Raw genomic sequence first — 24,248 nt, forward strand, 5'->3', positions numbered from 1 at the left:
AGTAGAGCAGTCCTGGCATTCTTACAGATTGCCCAATTCCATACCTTCAAAGAGCTTGTATTCTATTGGGTCGGAAAACCAATAAACAAAAATATGAAGTCAGGTAGTGTAAGTACTATGAAGAAAAACGGGGAAAGGAAGAGAATAAAGAGTAGCAAGGGCAGGGCTGGGAGAGAGCGGCAGGGTTAGAAAGAAGCAGGAAGGCAAGTTTGGCCAGAGCAGAATGAAAGAAATGGCAAATGGGAGAACATTTGGTTAGAAAGATGTGAGGCCTTATAGGTATTCTGAGGGTGATGTGAAGTGTTTGGGTTTGTTTCTTTTGTTTTAGGAAGTCTTTGGTCTTGTTTGTATATTTCACTTTTTTTTTTTTTTTTTTTAGATTTTATTTATTTATTCATGAGACAGGGAGAGAGAGAGAGAGAGGCAGAAGCAGGCTCCCTGCTGAGCAGGGAGCCCGATGTGGGGCTCGATCCCAGGACCCTGGGATCATGACCTGAGCCGAAAGCAGACGCTTAACCATCTGAGCCACCCAGGCGCCCTGTATATTTCACTTTTATTATGGAAAATTTCTAACATATACAGGGGAATAGAGAGCATCATGTACTGAATTTCTAATATCCATTACCCAACTCCAACAATTACCAATCCTTGGATAATTGTGATTCATCTATACCTCTACCGACTCCACACTCCTATCCCCTATACCTGGATTATTTTGAGGCCGATCCCGGATATCATTTCATGTCTTCCATAATATTTCAGTATGTATCTCTAAAAGTTAATGTTCTCACATCTAAAAAAATTAACCGTGGGGGCGCCAGGGTGGCTTGGTCGGTTAAGCAACTGACTCTTGATTTCGGCTCAGGTCATGATCTCAGAGTTGTGAAATAGAGCCCTGCCTCGGCTGCAGGCTCAGTAGGGAGCCTGCTTGAGTTTCTCTTCCTCTGCCCCTCCCCCCAGTACATGTACATGTGTGGTCTCTTTCTCTCTCTCTCTCAAATAAATAAATAAATCTTTAAAAAATAAATAACAAAAATAAATTTAAAAATTAAGTGATTTCTGTATATCCAGATTTCTGTATATCAGATTTTCTCTACTGTTGCAATAGTTTTTAAAATTTGTTTTGTTTCACAACTTACTTGACTCAGACTCTTAAGTTTCTTAAGTCTCTTAATCTATACATTTTCCATCTTTCTCTTTTTTTCCCTTCCAAATTGAAGAAACCAGGATGTATGCTTTAATAGCTTCTCACATTTTGGATCTCACTGATTGAATCCCTGTGGTGTTTTTTTGTTTTTTTAACATTTCCCTGTGTTTACTATATTTCTCAAAAATTGGTCCTTAGATCTAGAAGCTTGATGAAATTTGAGTTCAATTTTTTGGCAAGAATATACTTTACAGGTAGTATTATGTGCTTACATCACGAAAAATACTACATTTTGTTTTTCTCTTTTTATACTGTTAGTGACTATTGAGCATTCCTAGATTCAATAATTTATTAATAGATCATTGTACAATGCTGGTTTTTAATTCTCTCATGTCTTTATTTAACTTTTTGGAATATTTTCTTTAAAGAGAACCTTCCCATCACCAATTATTTGGTTATCTTGAGGTACAGTTTGTATAAGAAAGACAAGATGACTATTTCCTTTTATTAACTGATTTTTTAAATAATGAGATGGCTTCCTAACATCCCTTAAAAGTAACCAAGATTATTTTATTTTATTTTATTTTTTTAAGTATCTTTTTTTGTTAAAGATTTTATTTATTTATTTGACAGAGAGAGACACAGCGAGAGAGGGAACACAAGCAGGGGGAGTGGGAGAGGGAGAAGCAGGCTTTCCGCTGAGCAGGGAGCCCTATGCGGGGCTTGATCCCAGGACCCTGGGATCATGACCTGAGCCGAAGGCAGACGCTTAACGACTGAGCCACCCAGGTGCCCCAAGAGTATTTTATTTTAATATAATATGAATTCATAGATTATAACATTTTTATGTGTTTTAATCCATTGTCATTACTATTATTTTTGTTGTTCACACTGTTGTGTTTTTGGCCGGCATCTTCAAATTGGCTCAGAGTACCTTTATCTAGGTACTAGGAGTACCTAGGAGTCACTGCTAGCATCTATATTCTCTGGTATGAAAAAATATCCAGACTCATCTTTTTTTTTTTTTCAAGATTTTTTTATTTATTTGAGAGAGAGAGAGCAGGAGCAGGGAAGGGCCAGAGGGAGAAGCAGACTCCCTGTAGAGCTGGGAGCCCATCTTGGGGCTTGATTTCAGGACACTGAGATCCTGGACCTGATCTGAAGGCAGAAGCTTAACTGACTGAGCCAGGTGCCCCTCCAGGCTCATCTTTTTTTTTTTTTTTAAGATTTTATTTATTTATTAGAGAGAGACAGCGAGAGCAGGAACACAAGCAGGGGGAGTGGGAGAGAGAGGAGCAGGCTTCCCGCCGAGGAGGGAGCCTGATGTGGGGCTCGATCCCAGGACCCTGGGATCATGACCTGAGCCGAAGGCAGATGCTTAACGACTGAGCCACCCAGGCGCCCCCTTCCAGGCTCATCTTACACATTTTCTGTTCTAGATCTGAAATCAGTTGGTTCTTTTTAGTGGAAAATTATGTTTAACATTCATATTAGTTGGTATATGACTAAAAGGATCAAGATATTATATCATAATTTTTAAAATATAGAAGTAATGAAACTATGTAATACTGTTTTATTTTTAAATTACAGAGTTTCTGTTCTTTAACAGGATTGGCGAGCGTGCTATTCTACTGGGAGGATTCATCGTTGTATGGGTTGGCTTCTTTATCTTGTTACCTTGGGGAAATCAGTTTCCCAAAATACAGTGGGAAGGTATAGCCATACACAATTCTATAATGTTAGCCCCTGTTATTCATCTAAAATGAGCAAGTAATGCACTGTACTAATTTTGTTTCAACAGATTTACATAATAATTCAATTCCTAATACCACATTTGGGGAAATTATTATTACTCTTTGGAAATCTCCAAGAGAAGATCACAGTGAAGGACCAACTGGTTGCCCAGTTGAACAAGCCTGGTGCTTCTACACCCCCATGATCCATCTGGCCCAGTTCCTCACATCAGCTGTGCTAATTGGAATAGGCTATCCGTCCTGTAATGTTATGTCCTATACATTATATTCAAAAATTCTGGGACCAAAACCTCAGGTGAGTTAGTTACCCTGATATTGCTATCGCAATTATATGAAATATAGTTGTAAACACTCACATTTTTTGCTACCGTTCTCTGTTTTTATACAAGCTGACTTGGTGGATTTTTATCATATTCAGCCCTTTTTTTATGATTTTATTTATTTTATTTTAGAGAGAGAGCACCAGAGTGAGGGGAGGGGTGGAGGGAGAGGTAGAGAATCTCAAGCTGACTCTGCTGAGCATGGAGCCTGACGAAGGGCTCAATCTCACAACCCAGAGATCATGATCTGAGCCAAAAGCAAGAGTTGGACACTTAACCGACTGACCCAGGCGTCCCCCAAGTTTTATTTCTGACTCATCTTTTTAGTAGAAATTGTTTAAATGGTCACAAAGTGAAAATATTAATTTCTTCCTTAAAAATTACACTGATAGTTTTACATTTTCAGGGCAGAAATTAGTGTTTCTACTGAAATAAGGCAAAGAGAAAAGAAAATTTTTAATACTGTGTTTTTAAACTATAATAGTAGGTAAAACATTTCTGAGTTTTTTAACATATAAAATTGTATTTTCAAATTTTCAAAATCAAGAATAAAAGCAAATTACAAAAGCAACGTATGATAGTTGTAACAAAATTCAAATGGTTTGAAGTGTGTATAGCAGAAAATGAAGGCTCCCTTTAGCCTCAACACACTAAAGTTACTCCTGTTCACTTCATTTGCATTTTTCAATACCTACTCAAGCATATGCACCCTCATGCCTTTTTAGAAAAAGATAACACAGAATATATCTCATGTACATAAATTTTTTTCCATCTTGAATTTTTTTACAATAGCCATAGCCCTCTTTCCATGTCAGTGCATATAGATGTTCTCATTATAAGATCTTACTCCATGTAAGACCTTATTCTTTTAAGCAACTGATTAGCATTCCATACATTAAATATACCGTAATTTATTTACTCAATCTACCATAGGTTGTTTTCAATTTGAGGATATTGAAAGTATTGCTGCACTGTACATTCTTGGGTAGATTATCGGAAGAGTGACATTGTGGTATAGTGGAAAGTGGTACAGTGAAGTCAGCCAACCATGCCTTCAAATAGTTTGGACAAGTTACTTGAATTTTCTGAGCTTCAGCTTCCACATTTGTTAAATGGGGATAATGCCAATTGTAGAAATTTGTGAATGTTGGAACAATATATGTAGAGCACCTAGCACAGTGTAAGTACAAAATAAATGTTGGCTGTAAATGGTAACTAATAAATTATATTGTTTCCAGGGCTTCAGCAGACACTGTTTGTCCCTTTATAGTACTGTATTTTTCTTAAAGTGACTAATCAAATAAGTTTACTGTTCATTATTTGCTGTATTTATACAGAGGCATTTTATATTTAATTGAAAAATAAAAGATGGAGAAAGTGATTCTTGTTTTTCATAGTTCAGTAATAGCAGTATCATCCTTATTATTATTTGTATCACCCTTATTTTTAAAATAACTAAACCTGAATATCAATCTGCTTCTCCTTCTCCCCTCCCTGCCACAGGGTGTGTACATGGGCTGGTTAACAGCTTCTGGAAGCGCAGCACGGATTCTTGGGCCTGTGTTCATCAGCCAACTGTACACTTCCTTGGGCCCACGATGGGCATTCAGCCTTGTGTGTGGAATAGTGGTACTTGCCATCCTGCTCCTGGTTGTGGTTTACAAAAGACTTGTTGCTTTTTCTGTAAGGCATGGAAGGATTCAAGAGTAACATAACTAACCCTGTGATGGAAAGTACTTGTTGTATAGGACTTCCTCTTTCAGGGCTCTGCTAGGTCATTGCCATGAGTCAGTTTCCGAAAGTCAGGCTGCTAATATTGTATATTTTGAATAACAAGAACATATATTGAATAATACAGGGAATTGAATGTGTAATTGTGAATAGTAAGATAATATAAAACCACTCTGGTTCATAATTTCCTTATTTCAAAAAATATTCTGTCATAACATCTCTTTTGGGGTTGCATGAACTCATGAGTGAATGGACAATGGTTTATAAATATGAAGTTGTACTCTTAACTCAGACTGCAGAGGTGTCATTAAAATAATGAGAAAATATGCAATGAAACCATAAGGAAAGTTCTGTATGAATTACCTGTAACACAAAAAATGAAATTATAGAAATTACCTAAATAGAAGTACCTCTGTTTGAAGATACCTGCTTTTTATTTATTAAAAAATGCAGTTTCTATTATCAAATTTCCTATGAAATAAAAATCATGACTCTTAAATTTTCTATTTACCATAGCCTGCCGTTCTACCTGACGTTCTATAAGTCATTATCTTTAATACTACACCTTTTGTCCTATTTTAGTTCAGGATCTCACTAAGTAACCCCTAAGTTAATAGGTAAGCACAAATAATGCTAATATTTGAGCAATAAAGAGGATTAAGAGATCAAGATGAATTACACTACCTTTAGTAGGACTAATTACAGTTTTCTTTCAAGTACTAATAACTCACTTTAGAAACGTAAGCCAAGTGTGTTACTATATACGTATACTGAATAGCAAACTGTTTATTAAAATTATTGGCATTTTTCAATTCTCTTAAATTCTGGAGAAAACTATCACTTTAATTATTTACTTTTCTCATCTCTCGGTAGTGACAGGGAAGACACAACAGTTTTCAAACTGTCTGTGTAGCTATTCAGAACTGCAGAATTTTAAATTTGCATGGGCCATGACAGCCCCAACCAAGTTAAGCTAATAAATAAATATTTGAGGTAAAATTGCTTTACTCTTAACAGTTTACTGAGTTTACTTGAAGTTGGCTAAATCACACTCTCTATGTATACATTTCTACCTCTACATATGTTGAATGCTGATAAGAAGAACTAGTATAGAATTATGTATGTGGATAATCAATATTACCAAAAAATGCAAAAATAGTTCTAAATATTTTTCCAGATGTTTCCTATGTTAAGTTTTATTTTCAAATCTCAAAGTAAGGGGCACCTGGGTGGCTCAGTCATTAAGCTAAGTCTGCCTTCAGCTCAGGTCATGATCCCAGGGTCCTGGGATCGAGCCCCACATTGGGATCCCTGCTCGGCGGGAAGCCTGCTTCTCCCTCTCCCACTCCCCCTGCTTGTGTTCCGTCTCTCGCTGTCTCTCTCTGTCAAATAAATAAAATAAAATAAAAAATCTTAAAAAAAAATCCCAAAGTAAATAAGTAAACTCTGTAATCTGCACTTTATACTACGTTTGCTGTACTCTTGGTTTTTTTCTTTTTTTTTGGCTTGAACAACAGAAATTTATTTCTCACAGTTCTGGAGGCTAGAAGTCTGAGATGAAGGTTGTCAGCAGGGTTGGTTTTTTCTGAGGTCTCTCTCCTTGGCCTGTAGAGGGATATCTTCTCCCTGTATCTTTTGTTTGTTTTTCCAGCTTTATTGGGATATAATTGACATATAACATTGTGTAAGTTTAAGATGTACAATGCATTGATTTGATGAACTGATATATAGCAAAATGATTACCACCATAGCATTAGCTAAACCTCTGTCCTGTCACATAATTATCATTTCTTTTTTGTGGTGAGAACATTTAAGATATACTCTCTTAGCAACTTTTAAGTATATAATACAGTATTATTAATTGTGATCACCATGCTGTACGGTATCCGCAGAACTTATTTCTCTTATAACAGGAAGTTCTCTGACAGAGATCTCTCCATTTCGTCCACCCCCCAGCCCCTGTCAACCACCATCCCATTCTCACATAGAAGTGATATCATATAATATTTGTCCCTCTCTGTCTGGCTTATTTAACTTGACATTAATGACCTCAAGGTCCATCTATGTTGCCACAAATGGAAGGATCTCCTCTCTCATGGCTAAATAATATTCCACTACGTACACACATCTTCCTTATCCATTCCTCCGTTGATGGACATCTAGGTTGTTTCCCTGTTTTGTCTTTTGGGAATAATGCTGCAATGAACATGGGAGTGCAGATATCTCTGAAATCCTGCCTTCATCTCCTTTGGATATATACCCAGAAGAGGGATTGCCACGTCATATGGTAGTTCCTGATTTTTTGAGGAACCTCCATTCTGTGTTCCACAGTGGCTGCACCAATTTACATGTCCACCAACAGTGCACAAGGGTTCCCTTTTCTCTACATCCTCACCCATACTTGTTATTTCTTGTTTTCTTCATACTAGCCATTGTCACTGGTGTTAGGTGATAACTCATTGTGGTTTTCATTTGCATTTCCCTGAGGATTAGTGATGTGGAACAGCCTTTCATGTACCTGCTGGCCATAAGTATGTCCTTTGGAAAAATGTCTTTTCAGATCCTCTGCCCATTTTGTTTTTAATCTTTTTTTTTTTTTTTAAGTAAGCTCTACACTCAGTGTAGGACTTGAACTCACAATCCTGAGATCAAGAATCGCATGCTCTATGGACTGAGCCAGCCAGGCACCCCACCTCTGCCCATTTTTAAATCAGACTATTTGGCTTTTTTGTTATTGAAATTTGCCATACTCTTACATCCAACTTCTATAGTGCTACTAGAAAGCTTAATCTGACAGAAATCATCCTGATTAAATTTTAGAGATTGTTTTTACTCATCACCTTCCATTGCCAGACTCTGCTTCAGTTAGACTTATTAGAGCCATAGCCAGGTTTCCGGCTGTTTGGTCAAGTCCTGGGCTGTCTCTTCCCTGATGTTCTGCAGCTCTTTCCTCAGTCTTACATTTTTTAGGTAACTTCTAATCCTAAAGAGTAAACTCCACCCTTGGTTTAGATAGCGTGTATGATAGAAATAACAATAATGGTGATGATGAAAATAATAGCGAACATTTATAGAATTCTTTCCATATTGCAGGTAATGTGTAATATACAGTTTAATTTTCACAGCTGTCTTATAAAGGAAAGGTACTGTTATGATTCCCATTTTACAGATAAAGGAACAGAGGTACAGACAAGACACTTGTCTAACAGTCTGTCTTTAGACTCCACACTCTAAACAACTACATCTGTTATAGTGGGGGAAATAGCCCAGAAAGTTGCAAGACCAGTTAATTGCACATTTTAGAGGTAAATTAAGTTATGTATACCAGTAACTCCTATTAGCAGAAATATTTGAAAAAACGTAATTTGAAGCCCACTCACTGGAGCTATTACCTTAACAAAGTAAACTGTTTCCATGCAAGAATATGACATAGAAAATTTCCCAACTTCCCAAGATTTACAATGTCAGTTAGAAATCAGATAAACTATAACCTTGCAAAAATGACTTTTTATTAAGAGTGCTTTCTTTTCTGGGGGATTATACCACCACACATCTTGGCACAAAAGAAGATAAGGAAGTGACATGGCGTTAAGGACAGGGCAGGGAGATAAAGTTTGAGGAAAAAATTCCTAGTTAAGGTCTTGAGTGGGACAAGTGGACTATAAATTGAAAAAGATGATAGGAGACCTTAAGATAGGAAAAACTGCTGAAAATAGTTTGTATTTCAGAAAAGATAAGTTTCTGAAAACCTAAACTTAAAGTGATTTTTTATATTTGAAGGGATTTATAACTTCACAAAGCATCTCCATGTTACCTTGCTAAGCTTGCCTACATTTAAACTCCTCCAGTTATCTTGCATAAAGTGAAATAGATCTGTATGTAATCTTTGGTGGGGGCGGGGGGAGTATAAACTATCTGCATCTGCTCAAGAATAACTTATTGTTGAGAGGATATTTTTGGGACTTTTTTTTTTTTTAAGATTTTATTTATTTATTTGACAGAGAGATAGTGAGAGCAGGAACACAAGCAGGGGGAGTGGGAGAGGGAGAAGCAGGCTTCCTGCGGAGCAGGGAGCCCGATGCGGGGCTCGATCCCAGGACCCTGGGACCATGACCTGAGCCGAAGGCAGTCGCTTAACGACTGAGCCACCCAGGCGCCCTGGGACTATTTTTGACGACTGCAAATTTATTTGTAATTTAATGTATTTTACATTGTGAATGTACATTTTCTAATAAAATTATGTATATGTATTTTTTTTTTAAGATTTTATTTATTTATTTGACAGAGAGACAGTGAGAGCAGGAACACAAGCAGGGAGAGTGGGAGAGGAAGGAGCAGGCCTCCTGACGAGCAGGGAGCCCGATGTGGGACTCGATCCCAGGACCCTGGGATCATGACCTGAGCCGAAAGCTGACGCTTAACGACTGAGCCACCCAGGCACCCTTATGTATATGTATCTTAAGCCTTAAAATTATTTACTCATACTTTCAATACATATTCAAGGGGTACCTACTATGTATCAATCACCATGTCATTATTGGGAATAAAGCAGTGAACAAAATACAGAGCCCCTACCCTCATGGGACTTACATTAATTAGTGAAGTGATCATACAAATGATTATGCTTGAGGGAAGGGTGATGCGAGAGAAGTATAGGGAGCTATGAGGGTGACTAACGGGGGATCTGACCTGAACAGGAAAGTTAGGGACTGTTTCCTAGGATGTAATGATTAAGGCTTGGTGGAGAGAATGGTTTGGGCTGGTGAAGAGTGGGACAAGTGCATATGAGGCCGAAGGCATGGCAGGTACAAAGCCCTGGAGATGCTAAGATATTGGGGCTTTCACCAGACTACAAATAGGTCTGAGGTGGCTGGAGTACAGTGACAGAAAAAGTCATATTAGTTGAGGCCACAGAGGGACAATGCAAGGCATTGTAGACCTCAGGCAGTAGGTCTCCTCCAGTGGTAAGAGGTATTCTAACTAGGCGTGGTTAGAATTAGGAGCCCAAAGAATGCATCAGGACTCTCTTTTTTCTTTTAGTTCTACATGCTTGACTTTATTTTCAGGTACCCTCCATTCTGTGGCGAGATGGGCACTGGCAGCCCCAAGCTTGCAACATTTTTGTAACTCACAGTTGCAGAGAAAAATGGCTCAGGCAGAAGTATCAGAAAAGGCTCCAAGTAGCCAACTTTAACTTTGCATACCCATCCGTGAACTGACCAATTGGGCAGGGAGGGGAATCCTCTACTAACCCAGGCGTGGATCATGCTTCCATTCAGGGAATGCATTCGTCTGTATGTGGAAGAGACAGGAGGGGAAGAACCCTGTCAGGCTCATCTTAATTACACGGACTACACAGATTTAAAGCTGAATGGAGAAGAGGAGTTTCCACCAAAGAAAAGTCTGTTGAGCTGACAAATATATGTTTATCTACTATGCCTACAGCTCCCAACTGTTCTCACATCATTGCAGTCATAGAAACTGTTGTATGCACCATTGTGGAAAGTAGATGAAGTTGCTTGTACCCAGCTTCTTCAGACAACATAGGCCCTACCAATCAACTCAGAGCTCTGAAGGGATCAATTTTCCATTTACAGACATACCCATTTGTGATATACCAGTGTTAGGAAGCATGGTACTATACCGTATGAGGTATTTTGGACTTTTAAGAGAAATGGGAAGGCCCTTAGGGTAACATGATCTCTAAAAAGAAACTTGTGCTCCTTGTAGAAATGGCTGTGGGGCAAAATGAACCTAAGACATCTTGTGCCAGAAAGCAAGAGAGTTATCAAAGACTATAAAAGGCTTGCCAAAAGGACACGAGAGTCAATTAGAGACTAATACTGGCCCCAAATGGGCAATTAAAACATTGAAAAGAATATCTATAGCTGATTTAAACAAAAGAAATATGTGAAAATCTATGAATTCAAAATACTAAAAATAAGAAGGGGGTTATATGAAAACAATGAATCGTGGATCACCACATCAAAAACTAATGATGTATGGTGACTAACATACATAATAAAATAAAATTAAAAAAAAATAAGAAAGCGGCACCTGGGTGGCTCAGTTGACTGAGCGACCAACTCTTGGTTTTCGGCTCAGGTCATGATCTCAGGTTGTGGGATTGAGCCCTGCATTGGGCTCTGTGCTCAGCAGAGAATCTGCTTGAGATTTTCTCCCTCTCCCTCTGCCCTTCCCTCCACTTGCACATGTTCTCTCTCTCTCAAATAAAATATTTTTTTAAAAAATAAGAAACCCATTGGTCACCTTTGGAGGTTGCTAGGCCTTTAGCTCTTAATTCTGAAAACCAGAAAATAGACTCAAGCATCTATTCTGCCTTTTGCATATCTGAACTTCAGGGTAATCAAATATTGATGAGGAAAAGTTCTTTTCTTTTTTTTTTTAATATTTTATTTATTTTTTGACAGACAGCAAGAGAGGGAACACAAGCAGAGGGGAGTGGGAGAGGGAGAAGCAGGCTTCCTGGGGATCAGGGAGCCCGATGTGGGGTTCAATCCCAGGACTCTGGGATCATGACCTGAGCTAAAATCAGATGCCTAACGACTGAGCCACCCAGGCGCCCCTAGGAAAAGTTGTTTTCTGTAGACGAATCCAAGTTAGGAGCGCCTGGGTAGCTCAGTTGGTTGAGCATCCAACTCTTGATTTTGGCTCAGGTCATGATCTCAGGGTCATGGGATCAAGCCCCGTGACAGGCTCAGCAGGGAGTCGGCTTGAGGTTTCTCTCCCTCTCCCTTGCCCCCCCCCCACTCACGCACTCCCTTTCTCTCTCTAAAATAAATAAACCTTAAAAAAAAAAAGAATCCAAGTTAACAAAGTGAATAATAGAAAAATCTCCATTTAGCAACCTCTAGTGAAATAATAGATATGGGCAACAATCATCAATGAAGGCTAAAACTAAGTGAAAGAGTTAATGAGGAACTTTCTAAGGATGAATGAGGCTGACAACACCTGAACCCACTGATTATTTTTAACATCATTGAAAGTGGGTAAGCATTATGTGTCTCATGATTTGATGCAGCAGGAAGTACACAGCACCACTTACAAAAGTGTTCCTGCCCGCCCCCCCAAAAATTAAATCAGAATCTAATCAAGCCTATAGGTATAAGCTACCAGTTTACAGGAAATACAGAGAATAAGTAAATTAAATGCTACCTCTAGGTAGTAATCACCTAAACCCAGAAGGCAATATATTCTATAGATCTAGTTTCTTTAAAAAAAAAAAAGCATGAAAAAAATAAAAATAAAGAGATCAAAAGTCAGAGATGAAAAGAAACTTAAGAGATCTTTTCTGGATTCTGTTTCAAATAAATTACAAATGTAAATGGATACATTTGAGGCAATTGGAGAAATTTGAAACTAGACTCAATATTAGACGATATTAAGGAATTATTGCTAATTCTGAGGTGTGTGATACTATTATGGTTATGCCTGTAAAAGGTTCTTATCCATTACAAGATAGATACTGAAGAATTTGATAGAAATTACATGATATCTGGGATTTGCTTCAAAATACTCTAAAGGGGAAAGAGCATCAGAATAGACGAAACAAGATTGGCAAAATATTTGTTGAAATTGGGTGGGAGATACATGGAGGTTCCTTATACACTTACATATGTACTTTTGCATTTTTAGATTTCCACAATTAGTTTAAACTTCATAACAATTAGCTTTGTATTTTAGAATGATCTGGCTGCAGTGTGAAGTATGCACTGGAATGGGATGTACAGGACATTTATCACGTTTGTGGCCACTCTTCATTTCCTGACAACTCTTCTACATTTGGAGAATTTCTCACACTGAGCCTCTCCTAGAAGCCAAAACTCTCATCTACCCTTGCAGCTAAGGCATGAGCATGTGTTTCTGGCTCATGTGAGATTTCATAAGGAATTGAGCAAAAAGAGGAAGTGGGCAACATGAGAAAAATTGACTTTGGTGAAGGAGCAAGGTCCGTGGTTAAATTTTGGAGAAAGCACTGGCAGAGCTTCTGGAACCTAGTTCCCTAGCTTCATCAGCATGGCTGTGGGATCTGTGCTGAGCAGGGGTGGCAGGGTGTCTTTTCTGGGGCAGCTCCTACATTCAGTGATTCAGGCACTGGTCCTAACTGCAAAGCTTGAATCTCTGTCCCTCCTAGAGAGTCTATGTACTAATACCCTTTAATAAATATATTCGCTGCTTAACCTAACTAGATTAGATTCTAATGTTTGCAACTAAAAACCCTGACTGGTACAGGAGGCAAGAGTAGATGTTTGGAGACAAGCAAGTTACTGCAGTAGTTCAGATGAGTGATGCTGGACTTGGGACTAGGGAGTTGAAAGGACAGCATGCAAAATATATTTCAGAAGTAGAGTTGACAGGATTCGTTGATTAGGTAAGGTAAAAGAAGGTGTTAAGAATGACTTTCAGGGGGTGCCTGGGTGGCTCAGTTAGTTAAGCCTTCTGCTCAGGTCATGATTCCAGGGTCCCGGGATCGAGTCTGCATCTGCTCCTCCCACTCGTTCTTTCAATCTCTCTCTCTCTCAAATAATAAATAAATACAATCTTTTAAAAAAATTAAGAATGAGGGCGCTTGCGTGGCTCAGTCGGTTAAGCGTCTGCCTTTGGCTTGGCCGCGATCCCAGGGTCTTGGGCTCCCTGCTCAGGGTGGTGGGGGGAGGTTCTCCCTCTGCCTCTGCCCCTCCACCCCTGACTTGTGCACGCTCACGAGCTCCCTCTCTCTCAAATAAATAAAATCTTTTAAAAAAAATTAAGAATGACTTCCAGGATTCTGACATGAACAGCTGGAAATACAAGTGCCATTTACTGGAATAAATACTGAGGAGGAACAAGAAAATAGTACAGTTGAATTAAATGATATTTTTGTAGACAACAAAGGCATGCCAGATAGATGGACCCATAAAACACAGAAAAACTAAATATAAAATGAGCAGAAAGAAATTATGAAATAATGGAAACTTGAAAAAAATGACATAAATCATAATTAGAAATGAGACAATTCCTCAGTGAAATTGAGAAATAAGAGAATAAGAAGATATGAAAATATTGCTGGCAAAGCTCAGGAAAGAATAAGAAATTTAAAAAATAATCTCAACATGAAGACCAAATTAGAAGGAACACAAGAGTAAATAAGACGCCACAGAAAACTCCATAAGGGAAATAAAAGACAAAGGAAAATTAAAACAACAAATAGAGATTAAAATGATTCAGGAGACAGTGATGGATATAGAAACTAAGCACAGATAACATATATAGTAGAAGTCTTTGAAGACAACCAAAGCAATGAAACAGAACAAATTCTACAAACTATTATACAAGAAAAATTTGCTAAAATAAAACTCAAACACATATGAAAAGGACATACCAAATACCTGAAAAATTGACTCAGAATGGTCTACTGTCACATATTCCATTAAAAATATTGGGTTATTCTGCTTAGCATAATACCCTCTAGTTCCATCCACATTGTTGCAAATGGCAAGATTTCTTTTTTTTTTTTTTTTGGTGGCTGAGTAATATTCCATTGTGTGTGTGTGTGTGTGTGTGTGTATATATATATATATACCACATCTTCTTTATTCATTCATCTATCGATGGACATCTGGGCTCTTTCCATAGTTTGGCTATTGTGGACATTGCTGCTATAAACATCGGGGTGCACGTACCCCTTTGGATCCCTACATTTGTATCTTTGGGGTAAATACCCAGTAGTGCAATTGCTGGATCATATGGTAGCTCTATTTTCAACTTTTTGAAGAACCTCTGTACTGTTTTCCAGAGTGGCTGCACCAGCTTGCATTCCCACCAACAGTGTAGGAGAGTTCCCCTTTCTCCGCATCCTCGCCAACATCTGTCATTTCCTGACTTGTTAATTTTAGCCATTCTGACTGATGTGAGGTGGTATCTCGTTATGGTTTTGATTTGTATTTCCTTGATGCCAAGCGATGTTGAGCATTTTTCATGTGTCTGTTGGCCATTTGTATGTCTTCTTTGGAGAAATATCTGTTCATGTCTTCTGCCCATTTCTTGACTGGATTATTTGTTCTTTGGGTGTTGAGTTTGATAAGTTCTTTAAAGATTTTAGATACTAGCCCTTTATCTGATAAGACATTTGCAAATATCTTCTCCTATTCTGTCATTGTCTTTTGCTTTTGGGGACTGTTTCCTTTGCTGCACAAAAGCTTTTTTAAATGAGGATTGCTGGGGGGGAGGGGGATGGGGGGATGGGTAACTGGTGATGGGTATTAAGGAGGGCACATGATGAGGGGCGCCTGGGTGGCTCAGTCGTTAAGCGTCTGCCTTCGGCTTAGGTCATGATCCCAGAGTCCTGGGATCGAGCCCCACATCAGGCTCCCTGCTCCGCGGGAAGCCTGCTTCTCCCTCTCCCACTCCCCCTGCTTGTGTTCCCTCTCTGGCTGTCTTTCTCTCTGTCAAATAAATAAAACCTTTAAAAAAAAAAAAAAAGGAGGGCACATGATGTAATGAGCACTGGATGCTATATACAACTGATGAATCACTGAACTCTACCTCTGAAACTAATAATATACTATATATTAATTAATTGAATTTAAATTAAATAAAAATTTTTAAAGATTTATTTATTTATTTATTTATTTGACAGAGAGAGACACAGCAAGAGAGGGAACACAAACAGGGGGAGCGGGAGAGGGAGAAGCAGGCTTCCCGCTGAGCAGGGAGCCTGAGGCGGGGCTCAATCCCAGGACCCTGGGATCATGACCTGAGCCAAAGGCAGACGCTTAACGACTGAGCCACCCAGTCGTCACTAAAATAAAATAAATTTTAAAAATACTGGATTAAAGAAAAGTCGGGATGCCCGGGTGGCTCCGTCAGTTAAGCGTCTGCTTTCGGCTCAGGTCATGATCTCAGGGTCCTGGGATCGAACTAGGCATTCAATTCCCTGCTCAGCAGGGAGTCTGCTTCTCTCTCTCCCTCTGCCCTTCTCTCCCACTCCCTGCTAGTGCTCTTTGTTCTCTCTCATGATCTCTCAAATAAATAAATAAATAAAATACTTAAAAAGAAAAGTGGGGACAAGTCAAAATGGTTAAGTCACGTAGGAAGAAAAGAAAGTTAGATTGCAATCAGACTTGGTGATGATACTTTATGCCAGAAGTCAGTGGATTAGCATATCTAAGATACTTTTAAAAAGGCAGTATGAGTCACATATTTTATATTCAGTCAAGCTGAACTTCAAGTATAAAGTCCATAAACTGTTATCATGAAGAACCAGGGAATATTGTTTTCATGAGCTGTGAACAAATTTCAAACAACCAAGATGACAAGAGACAATTCAGCAAAAGGACTGGTGGTGAGCATTTTATATATCACCTCTAGAACTAAGACTAAATGATAGAAATAAGGGTGACAGAATTATACATAATGGTTATAGGCTCTGATGATGTAGATGTAGTAAAGTTATCCAAAGAGTAGGGAAGAACAGAGAGAGTAGAATAAGCTTGCTGTTAGCTATACTGGTTATTTATTGGAAATGGAAGGATATTATGTTTAATGTTAGAGGGAAAGAGGGATAGGGAAGAATTTATGAGATAATTTCAATATTGCTCATGTTAGAGAACTAATATAGGCAGTATGTAAAATTAAGGAAATGAAGGATATTATGAAAAGGTAGCAATAGAAATAACCAATAGAATAAGAAGGCAAATTCCCTAAATACCAGACATACAACAATGAAAGAGCTTATAAAAGAGATCCCCAAATGAAAAATTATACAATATATAGAAACATATGAAAATATATATAAAACATGACAGAACAGCAAACAAATCAGTCATGTCAATAAATGCAAATAAGTGGGGTGCCTGGGTGGCTTAGTTGGTTAAGCGTCTGCCTTCGGCTCAGGTCATGATCCCAGGGTCCTGGGACCGAGCCCCGCATCGGGCTCCCTGCTCTGCAGGAAGCCTGCTTCTCCCTCTCCCACTCCCCCTGCTTGTGCTCTCCCTCTCTCTCTGTTGAATAAATGAATAAATGAATAAATAAATACAAATAGGATGAACTCATTTTTACAAGAAAAAATATTTTCATCTTTTTTGCTAATAAATTCAACACTAAGCTGTGTACAAGAGACATTCCTCAAACAGACACAGAAAGGTTAAAAATAAAATGCTAAGTACAGATGTTCCAGGCCAAGCAAATTAAAAGACAGCAGGGGTCAACATCTTGATCTCACAAGGTGGAATTCAAGGGGAAAAAAATTAAAAGGCACCAAAGGATACTTTAATTATGCTCGGTGTTACAAACCCAAAGAAAATGTTATTAATATTTGTGCAATCGTAAGACATCAATAACTTTTATAAAGCAGAAACTATAAGAAATGCTGTTTTGTCACAATAAAAAATTTAAAAAAAAATCTATGAGTTCACAAATATACCAAAAACTTATTCATTACCTTTGGTGGTTTCTAGAGCACAAACTCTTTTATTCTGAGAACTAGTAAATAAAGGAAAAAATGAAGCAGTAAGCCAGCTTTTTCTGTATCTTCTTTATTTCTGGTTAACCTGATAATCAAAGATAGTAAATTCAAAAGGAATGATAGAAATGTCACCATTTTGTAATTCCTAATGAAATTATGAATCTAGGTAACAATCATCATTAAGAGTGGAAAACTCATAGAGAACTTTACAATGTATAGATCACACTGACAGCTCCTGAATCTACTAATCAATCTTAGTATTGCAAAAAGAGGCAACAAGTTATTATACATTCCTAGTAGTGAAAACAGTACCAGCTAAGAACTATTCTTGTCCCTTTCCCGCTCCATCTAACCTCCACCCCAATCAAACTTAAATCTAATCATGTTTCTAGATCTTTTGGAAAATTCAGAAGATACATCGTAAATGGTACCACTGGGATACAATCAGTTGATTCTAGAACTTAAGAAATGCCACAGAACAAATGACTTTCTTTAACAAATAAATGGCAGAAAACATGGTAGAGGTAGGAGTACATTAAAAGATTAAAATGCTAAGTGAAGTAAGTCAGAAAGAGAAAGACAAATACTGTATGATCTCACTTATGTATGGAATTAAAAAAAAACTGAACTCATAGAAACAGAACAGACTGGTGGTTACTAGAGGCAGGAGATGATGGGGGGTGAGGGGGGCAGGGGTTGAAGATGGAGGGTATGGGTGAAGGTGGTCAAAGGGTAAAAACTTCCAGTTATAAGTCCTGTGGATGTCAACATTATACAGCATGGTGACTGCAGTCAACAATATTGTATATTTGAAAGTTGCTAAGAGAGATCTTAAAACTTCTCATCACAATTAGCTTCACTTGTGGTGAGCATAGCATAATGTGTAGAGTAGAATCACTAACATTGTACACCTGAAACAAATGTAACGTTGTGTCAACTATACTTAAAAAAATGTTTTTAAATAAATACTCCCGCACATACCCCAAAGTTCTCATCACAAGAAAAAAAATTGTAACTATGTGCGGTGATTACTGTTAACTAAACTTGTGATAATCATTTTTGTGGACAACTTTTACCTACAACCTTTCATGTAGATAAAGAAATACTAGGGGCAGAGTTAAGATGGCGGAGTAGTAGGGGGACCCTGAATTTGCCTCCTCCTTGGAACACAGCTAGATCAACATCCAACTATTTTGAACAACTAAGAATACAATCTGAGGATTAAGAAAACAATCTCCAGGGTTGGAGGGAAAGAACCTGGGCGGATGTGAGGTTCAGAGCTGTGATTTGGGGGAGAGGAAAGCGGAGCAGCTACAAAGGGAGGGAGCCCTTTTCATGGAGCAAAATCAGGGAGAGGGGGCGCCTGGGTGGCTCAGTTGGTTAAGCGACTGCCTTCGGCTCAGGTCATGATCCTGGAGTCCCGGGATCGAGTCCCGCATCGGGCTCCCTGCTCGGCGAGGAGCCTGCTTCTCTCTCTGACCCTCCCCCCTCTCATGTACTCTCTCTCATTCTCGCTCTCTCAAATAAATAAATAAAATCTTTAAAAAAAAAAAAAAAAAAAAAAAAAATCAGGGAGAGGGAGAAAATGGGAGAGCGCGCAGTGGGTTGGGATAGCACAATAAGCCTTGGTGAGGAGATGTCCTGGGTCGCACAGGGAGAGAACACTCCCCTTACTAAGTGCGTTTGGAAGGGCGTATTTTGCCTCTCCCAGGACAGAAGGCCAGGCGGGAGCCAATGAGTCAGCAGGGACACAGGTGTGAGCAGAGGGCAGAAAACCTCTTAACTTTTTACTGTGAGCCGCAATAGGCTTCACCTCTGAGTGTGCACAGAGCGGCAGCTTTTCTGAGGCAGAACTGAGGAGAAAACAGACAAGAGTAGATTGCAGATAACCTGGCGGCTGATTTTCGCTATCTGCCACAAGAGATTCAACACTCTGACTGCTTTCCTGGGACAGAAGGGAGTAGGGGACTGGGTTGCATGAAGACGGCTGATAATCTGGTTCCAGCTTTTCGCGGAGTGTCACAATAAACTCTAGTCTCTGCGTGTGCATTGTGCAACTGCTTTTCGGGGACAGGATGGTGCTGGGCACGCCCCAAGCCTCTCCACTGGGGGGCGGGAGTGGGTGCACACCATACCAGGCTTCTAAAACTTGGGAGTTTTGAATCCCAGTTACCAACCAGAGATAAAATACAAGAGATCTGTGGCTCTGGGTGTGCCGATGGCCTGGGCACAGACAGGTTAAGGGCAGGGAAGTGACGAAAGCCTGGGACACCGGAGATTGTTCGCTTTTCTAAGAGGACCTTTTGAACAGCCGTGGCCATGAGGTCCCCCCGCGGGGACAAGAGGGCGGGGTGATGCTATATTCTTACTCCTCCCCCCACCCCCAGCACAGTCGGACTTCAGAGAGAAACGCAGCGCCTCTAGTGGGCACTTGAATCCCCTACACTAAACCTCAACCCCCTGCATCCGCCAGGAGCATCTTTACAATGCAAGTCAGCTGGCAAGCCGGCCCAGCTCCCTCTGGAGACCAACACAGGCCCCTGCATCTACCAAGTCTGATTAAAGAATGCTCCAAAACATCAGCTAATGGTGGAAATAGGACCAGTCTTACTTCTTTTTTTTCTCTTTTCTTAATTTTTCTATTTATTTTCTATTCTTTATCATATATATATATATATATATTTCACTTTCTCTTTTTTTGATATCAGGTTTATAATTTATTCATTTGTTTCCTTATTTTTCAGATCAGACTGCTGCTTTTTTTTTCTCTTTTCTTCCTTCCCTACTCTTTTTCCTTCTTTCTTTTTTTTTTTTTTTAAAGTCAGGCTTATGATTTTTTGTTTCTCTGTTCTCATTTTTATTCCTTTTCCTTTTCTCTTGTCTTGAATCAGGTTCTTGTTTTTTGTTTTTCTTTTTTATTCTTATTTTTTCTTTTACAGACTTATTTTGACAAACAAATCAAAACATACCTATTTAAAGGTCCAAACACTCTCCACTACAAGCAAGGAGGAACTCTGCAGAGGAAGGACCAGTGGAAAAGAGCAGTCAAAATACAATAGCAGAGTGTACAGCATATACCAGAAACACTTCCTGAAGTTTTTGTTGTTGTTGTTATTGTTTTGTTTTTGTTTTTCTTTCATTCTTTCTTTTCTGGACAAAATGACAAGACAGAGAAATTCACCCCAAAAGAAAGGAGATAGTATCAGTGCCAGGGACTTAATCAATACAGATATAAGTAAGATGTCAACTAGAATTTAAAACAATGATTATTAAGATACTAGCTGGCTTGAAAAAAAGCATAAAGGACTCTAGAGGATCCTTCCTGCAGAGCTAAAAGAACTAAAATCTAGTCTGGCTGAAATTAAAAATGCTATTAATGAGATGCAGTCCCAGATGGAGGCTTTGAAAACGAGGATGAACGAGGCAGAAGAGCAAGATAGTGATATAGAAGTCAACACGATGGAAAATAAGGAAGCGGAAAAGAAAGAGAAAGAAAACTACTGGATCACGAAAGGGGACTTAGGGAACTCAGCAATTCCATAAAATGAAATATCCAGATAATAGGGGTCCCAGAAGATGAGTGAGAGAGAGGGGCAGAAGGTTTATTTGAACACATTATGGCTGAGAACTTCCCTAATCTGGGTAAGGAAACAGGCATTCAAGTCCAAGAGGCACAGAGAACCCCCCTGAAAATCAATAAAAATAGGTCAACACACCTCAATATGTAATAGTGAAGCTTGCAAATTTCAAAGAGAGAGAAAATTCTGAAAGCAGCCTGGGACAAGAGGTCCTTAACCTAAAGGGTAGACATAGATGCATAATGTTGGCAGCAGACCTGTCCACCGAGACCTGGCAGGCCAGAAAGGACTGGCATGATATATTCAGCGTGCTAAATGGGAAAAATATGCAGCCAAGAATACTTTACCCAGCAAGGTTGTCATTCAGAATAGAAGGAGAGAGAAAGAATTTCCAGGACAAATAAAACTAAAGGAATTTGTGAACACCAAACCAGCCCTGCAAAAAATATTAAAGGGGACCCTTTGAGATGGAAACACAGACCAAAAGTAACAATCTATAGGAACTGCGACTTTACAGGTGATACAATGGCACGAAATTCATACCTTTCAATCATTACTCTGAATGTAAATGGACTAAATGCTCCAATCAAAAGACACAGGGTATCAGACTATATAAAAAAAACAAGACCCATCTATAGCCTCCATATTTAAAGTGAGGGAGTGGAAAACCATTTATCATGCCAATGGACATCAAAAGAAAGCTGGACTATCCATCCTTATATCAGAAAAATTAGATTTTATTATCTTTTTAACATGAATTTTTTTTTTTAGATTTATTTATCCATTTGACAGAGAGAGAAAGAGAGAGAACAAGCAGGGGGACCAGCAGAGGGAGAGGGAGAAGCAGGCCTCCTGCTGAGCAAGGAGCCCGATGTGGGGCTCGATCCCAGGACCCCAGGATCACGAGCTGAGCCGAAGGCAGACGCCCAACCAACTGAGCCACCCAGGAGCCCCAGAAAAATTAGATTTTAAACCAAAGGCTGTAATAAGAGATGAAGAAGGACACTACATCATAATAAAATGGTCTCGCCAACAAGATCTAACAATTGTAAATATTTATGCCCCTAACTTGGGAACAGCCAAATATATAAACCAATTAATAACAAAATTAAAGAAAATCATTGATAATAATACAATAATAGTAGGGGACTTTAACACCCCACTCACAGTAAGGGACAGATCTTCTAAGCAGATCAACAAGGAAACAAGGGCTTTGAGTAACACACTGGACCAGATAGATTTCACAGATATATTCAGAGCATTTCATTCTAACGCAGCAGAATACACATTCTTCTCAAGTGCACATGGAACATTCTCCAGAATAGATCACATACTGGGTTGCAAATCAGGTCTCAACAAATACAAAAAGATTGAGATGCATATTTTCAGACCACAATGCTTTAAAACTTAAAGTCAAGTTTTTCCCCATAAAGTCAACCACAAGAAAAAATGTGGAAGGAACACAAATACATGGAGGTTAAAGAACATCCTACTAAAGAATGAATGGGTCAACCAGGAAATTACAGACTAATTTAAAAAATACATGGAAGCAAATGAAAATGAAAACACTACAGTTCAGAACCTCTGGGATGCAGCAAAGGTAGTCCTAAGAGGAAAATACAGCAATACAGGCCTTCCTCAAAAAACAAAAGTCTCAAATACACAACCTAACCTTACACCTAAAGGAGCTGGAAAAAGAATATCAAAGAAAGCCTAAATCCAGCAGGAAAAGGGAAATAATAAAGACAAGAGCAGGGTGGCCTTGGTGACTCAGTCAGTTAAGCATCTGCCTTCAGCTCAGGTAATGACCCCAGGGTCCTGGGATCGAGCCCCACATCAGGCACCCTGCTCGGCCAGGAGCCTGCTTCTCCCTTTCCCTCTGCCCACCCCCTCCCCCCGCTTGTGATCTCTCTCTCTCTCTGTGTCAAATAAAATCTTAAAAAAAAAAAAAAAGACTAGAGCAGAAATCAATTATATAGAAATAAAATAAAAAAAGAGAACAGACCAACAAAAGCAGGAGCCGGTTCTTTGAAAGAATTAATAAGATCAATATACCCCAAGCCAGACTTACCAAAAAGGAAAGAGAAAGGACACAAATAAATAAAATCATAAATGAAAGAAAACACAACCAACATCAAAGAAATACAAACAATTATAAGAGAATATTATGAAAAATTATATGCCAACAAATGGGGCAATCTGGAAGAAATGGATAAATTCTTAAAAACATATAAACTATCAAAACTCAAACAGGAAGAAAGAGAAAATTTGACCAGACCCATAACCAGGAAAGAAAATGAATCAATAATCAAAAACCTCCCAACAAACAAAAGTCCAGGGCCAGATGGCTTCCCAGCGGAATTCTACCAAACATTTAAAGAAGAATTAATACCTATTCTTCTGAAACTGTTCCAAAAAAATAGAAATGGAAGGAAAACTTCCAAATTACTCCTATGAGGCCAGTATTACCTTGATTCCAAAACCAGACAAAGACCCCACAAAAAGAATTACAGACCAATATCCCTGATGAACATGGATGCAAAAATTCTCACCAGGATACTAGCTAACAGGATACAACAGTACATTAAAAGAATTATTCACCACAACCAAGTGGGATTTATTCCTCGGCTGCAAGGTTGGTTCAACATTTCAAATCAATTAATGTGATACACTACATTAACAAAAGAAAGGACAAGAACCATATGATCCTCTCAATAGATGCAGAAAAAGCATCTGACAAAGTACAGCATCCTTTCTTGATAAAAACTCTCTGCTGTGAAGGCATAGAGGGAACATACCTCAATATCATAAAAGCCATCTATGAAAAGCCCACAGTATCACTCTCAATGGGGAGAAACTTTTTCCACTAAAGTCAGGAACACGACAGGGATGTCCACTATCACAACAAATTATTGGATGTCCTAGCCTCAGCAATCAGACAACAAAAAGAAATAAAAGGCATCCGAATTGGCAAAGAAGTCCAACTCTCACTCTTCACAGATGACATGATACTTTATGTGGAAAACCCAAAGACTCCACCCCAAAACTGCTAGAACTCATACAGGAATTCAGCAAAGTGGCAGGATATAAAATCAATGCACAGAAATCAGTTGCATTTCTATAAACTAACAATGAGATGGAAGAGAGATTAAGGAGTCAATCGCATTTACAATTGCACTAAAAACCGTAAGATACCTAGGAATAAACCTAACTAAAAAGGCAAAGGATTTGTACTCAGAAAACTATAGAACA

At 38.8% G+C, this 24,248-nt stretch overlaps 1 protein-coding gene across 7 annotated transcripts in view; it reads left to right on the forward strand.

The window, feature by feature from the left end:
- Positions 1-5,377, forward strand: part of MFSD8 (major facilitator superfamily domain containing 8) — a 37,591-nt gene extending 32,214 nt beyond the window's left edge. For 6 of the 7 annotated variants that reach the window (XM_021681499.2, XM_044912621.1, XM_044912624.1 and 3 more), the window contains 3 exons: positions 2,757-2,860; positions 2,949-3,196; positions 4,725-5,377. In XM_021681499.2, coding sequence (XP_021537174.2) covers positions 2,757-2,860; positions 2,949-3,196; positions 4,725-4,931 — 559 coding nt within the window. In that variant the 3' untranslated portion in view covers positions 4,932-5,377. Of the gene's footprint in view, positions 1-2,756; positions 2,861-2,948; positions 3,203-4,721 lie in introns of all 7 variants that reach the window. The other variant, XM_044912622.1, reaches the window with a different exon arrangement.
- Positions 5,378-24,248: the final 18,871 nt, after the last annotated feature.

The sequence above is a fragment of the Neomonachus schauinslandi genome, chromosome 2 (assembly GCF_002201575.2).
Source record: "Neomonachus schauinslandi chromosome 2, ASM220157v2, whole genome shotgun sequence".
NCBI classification, from domain to species: Eukaryota; Metazoa; Chordata; class Mammalia; order Carnivora; family Phocidae; genus Neomonachus; species Neomonachus schauinslandi.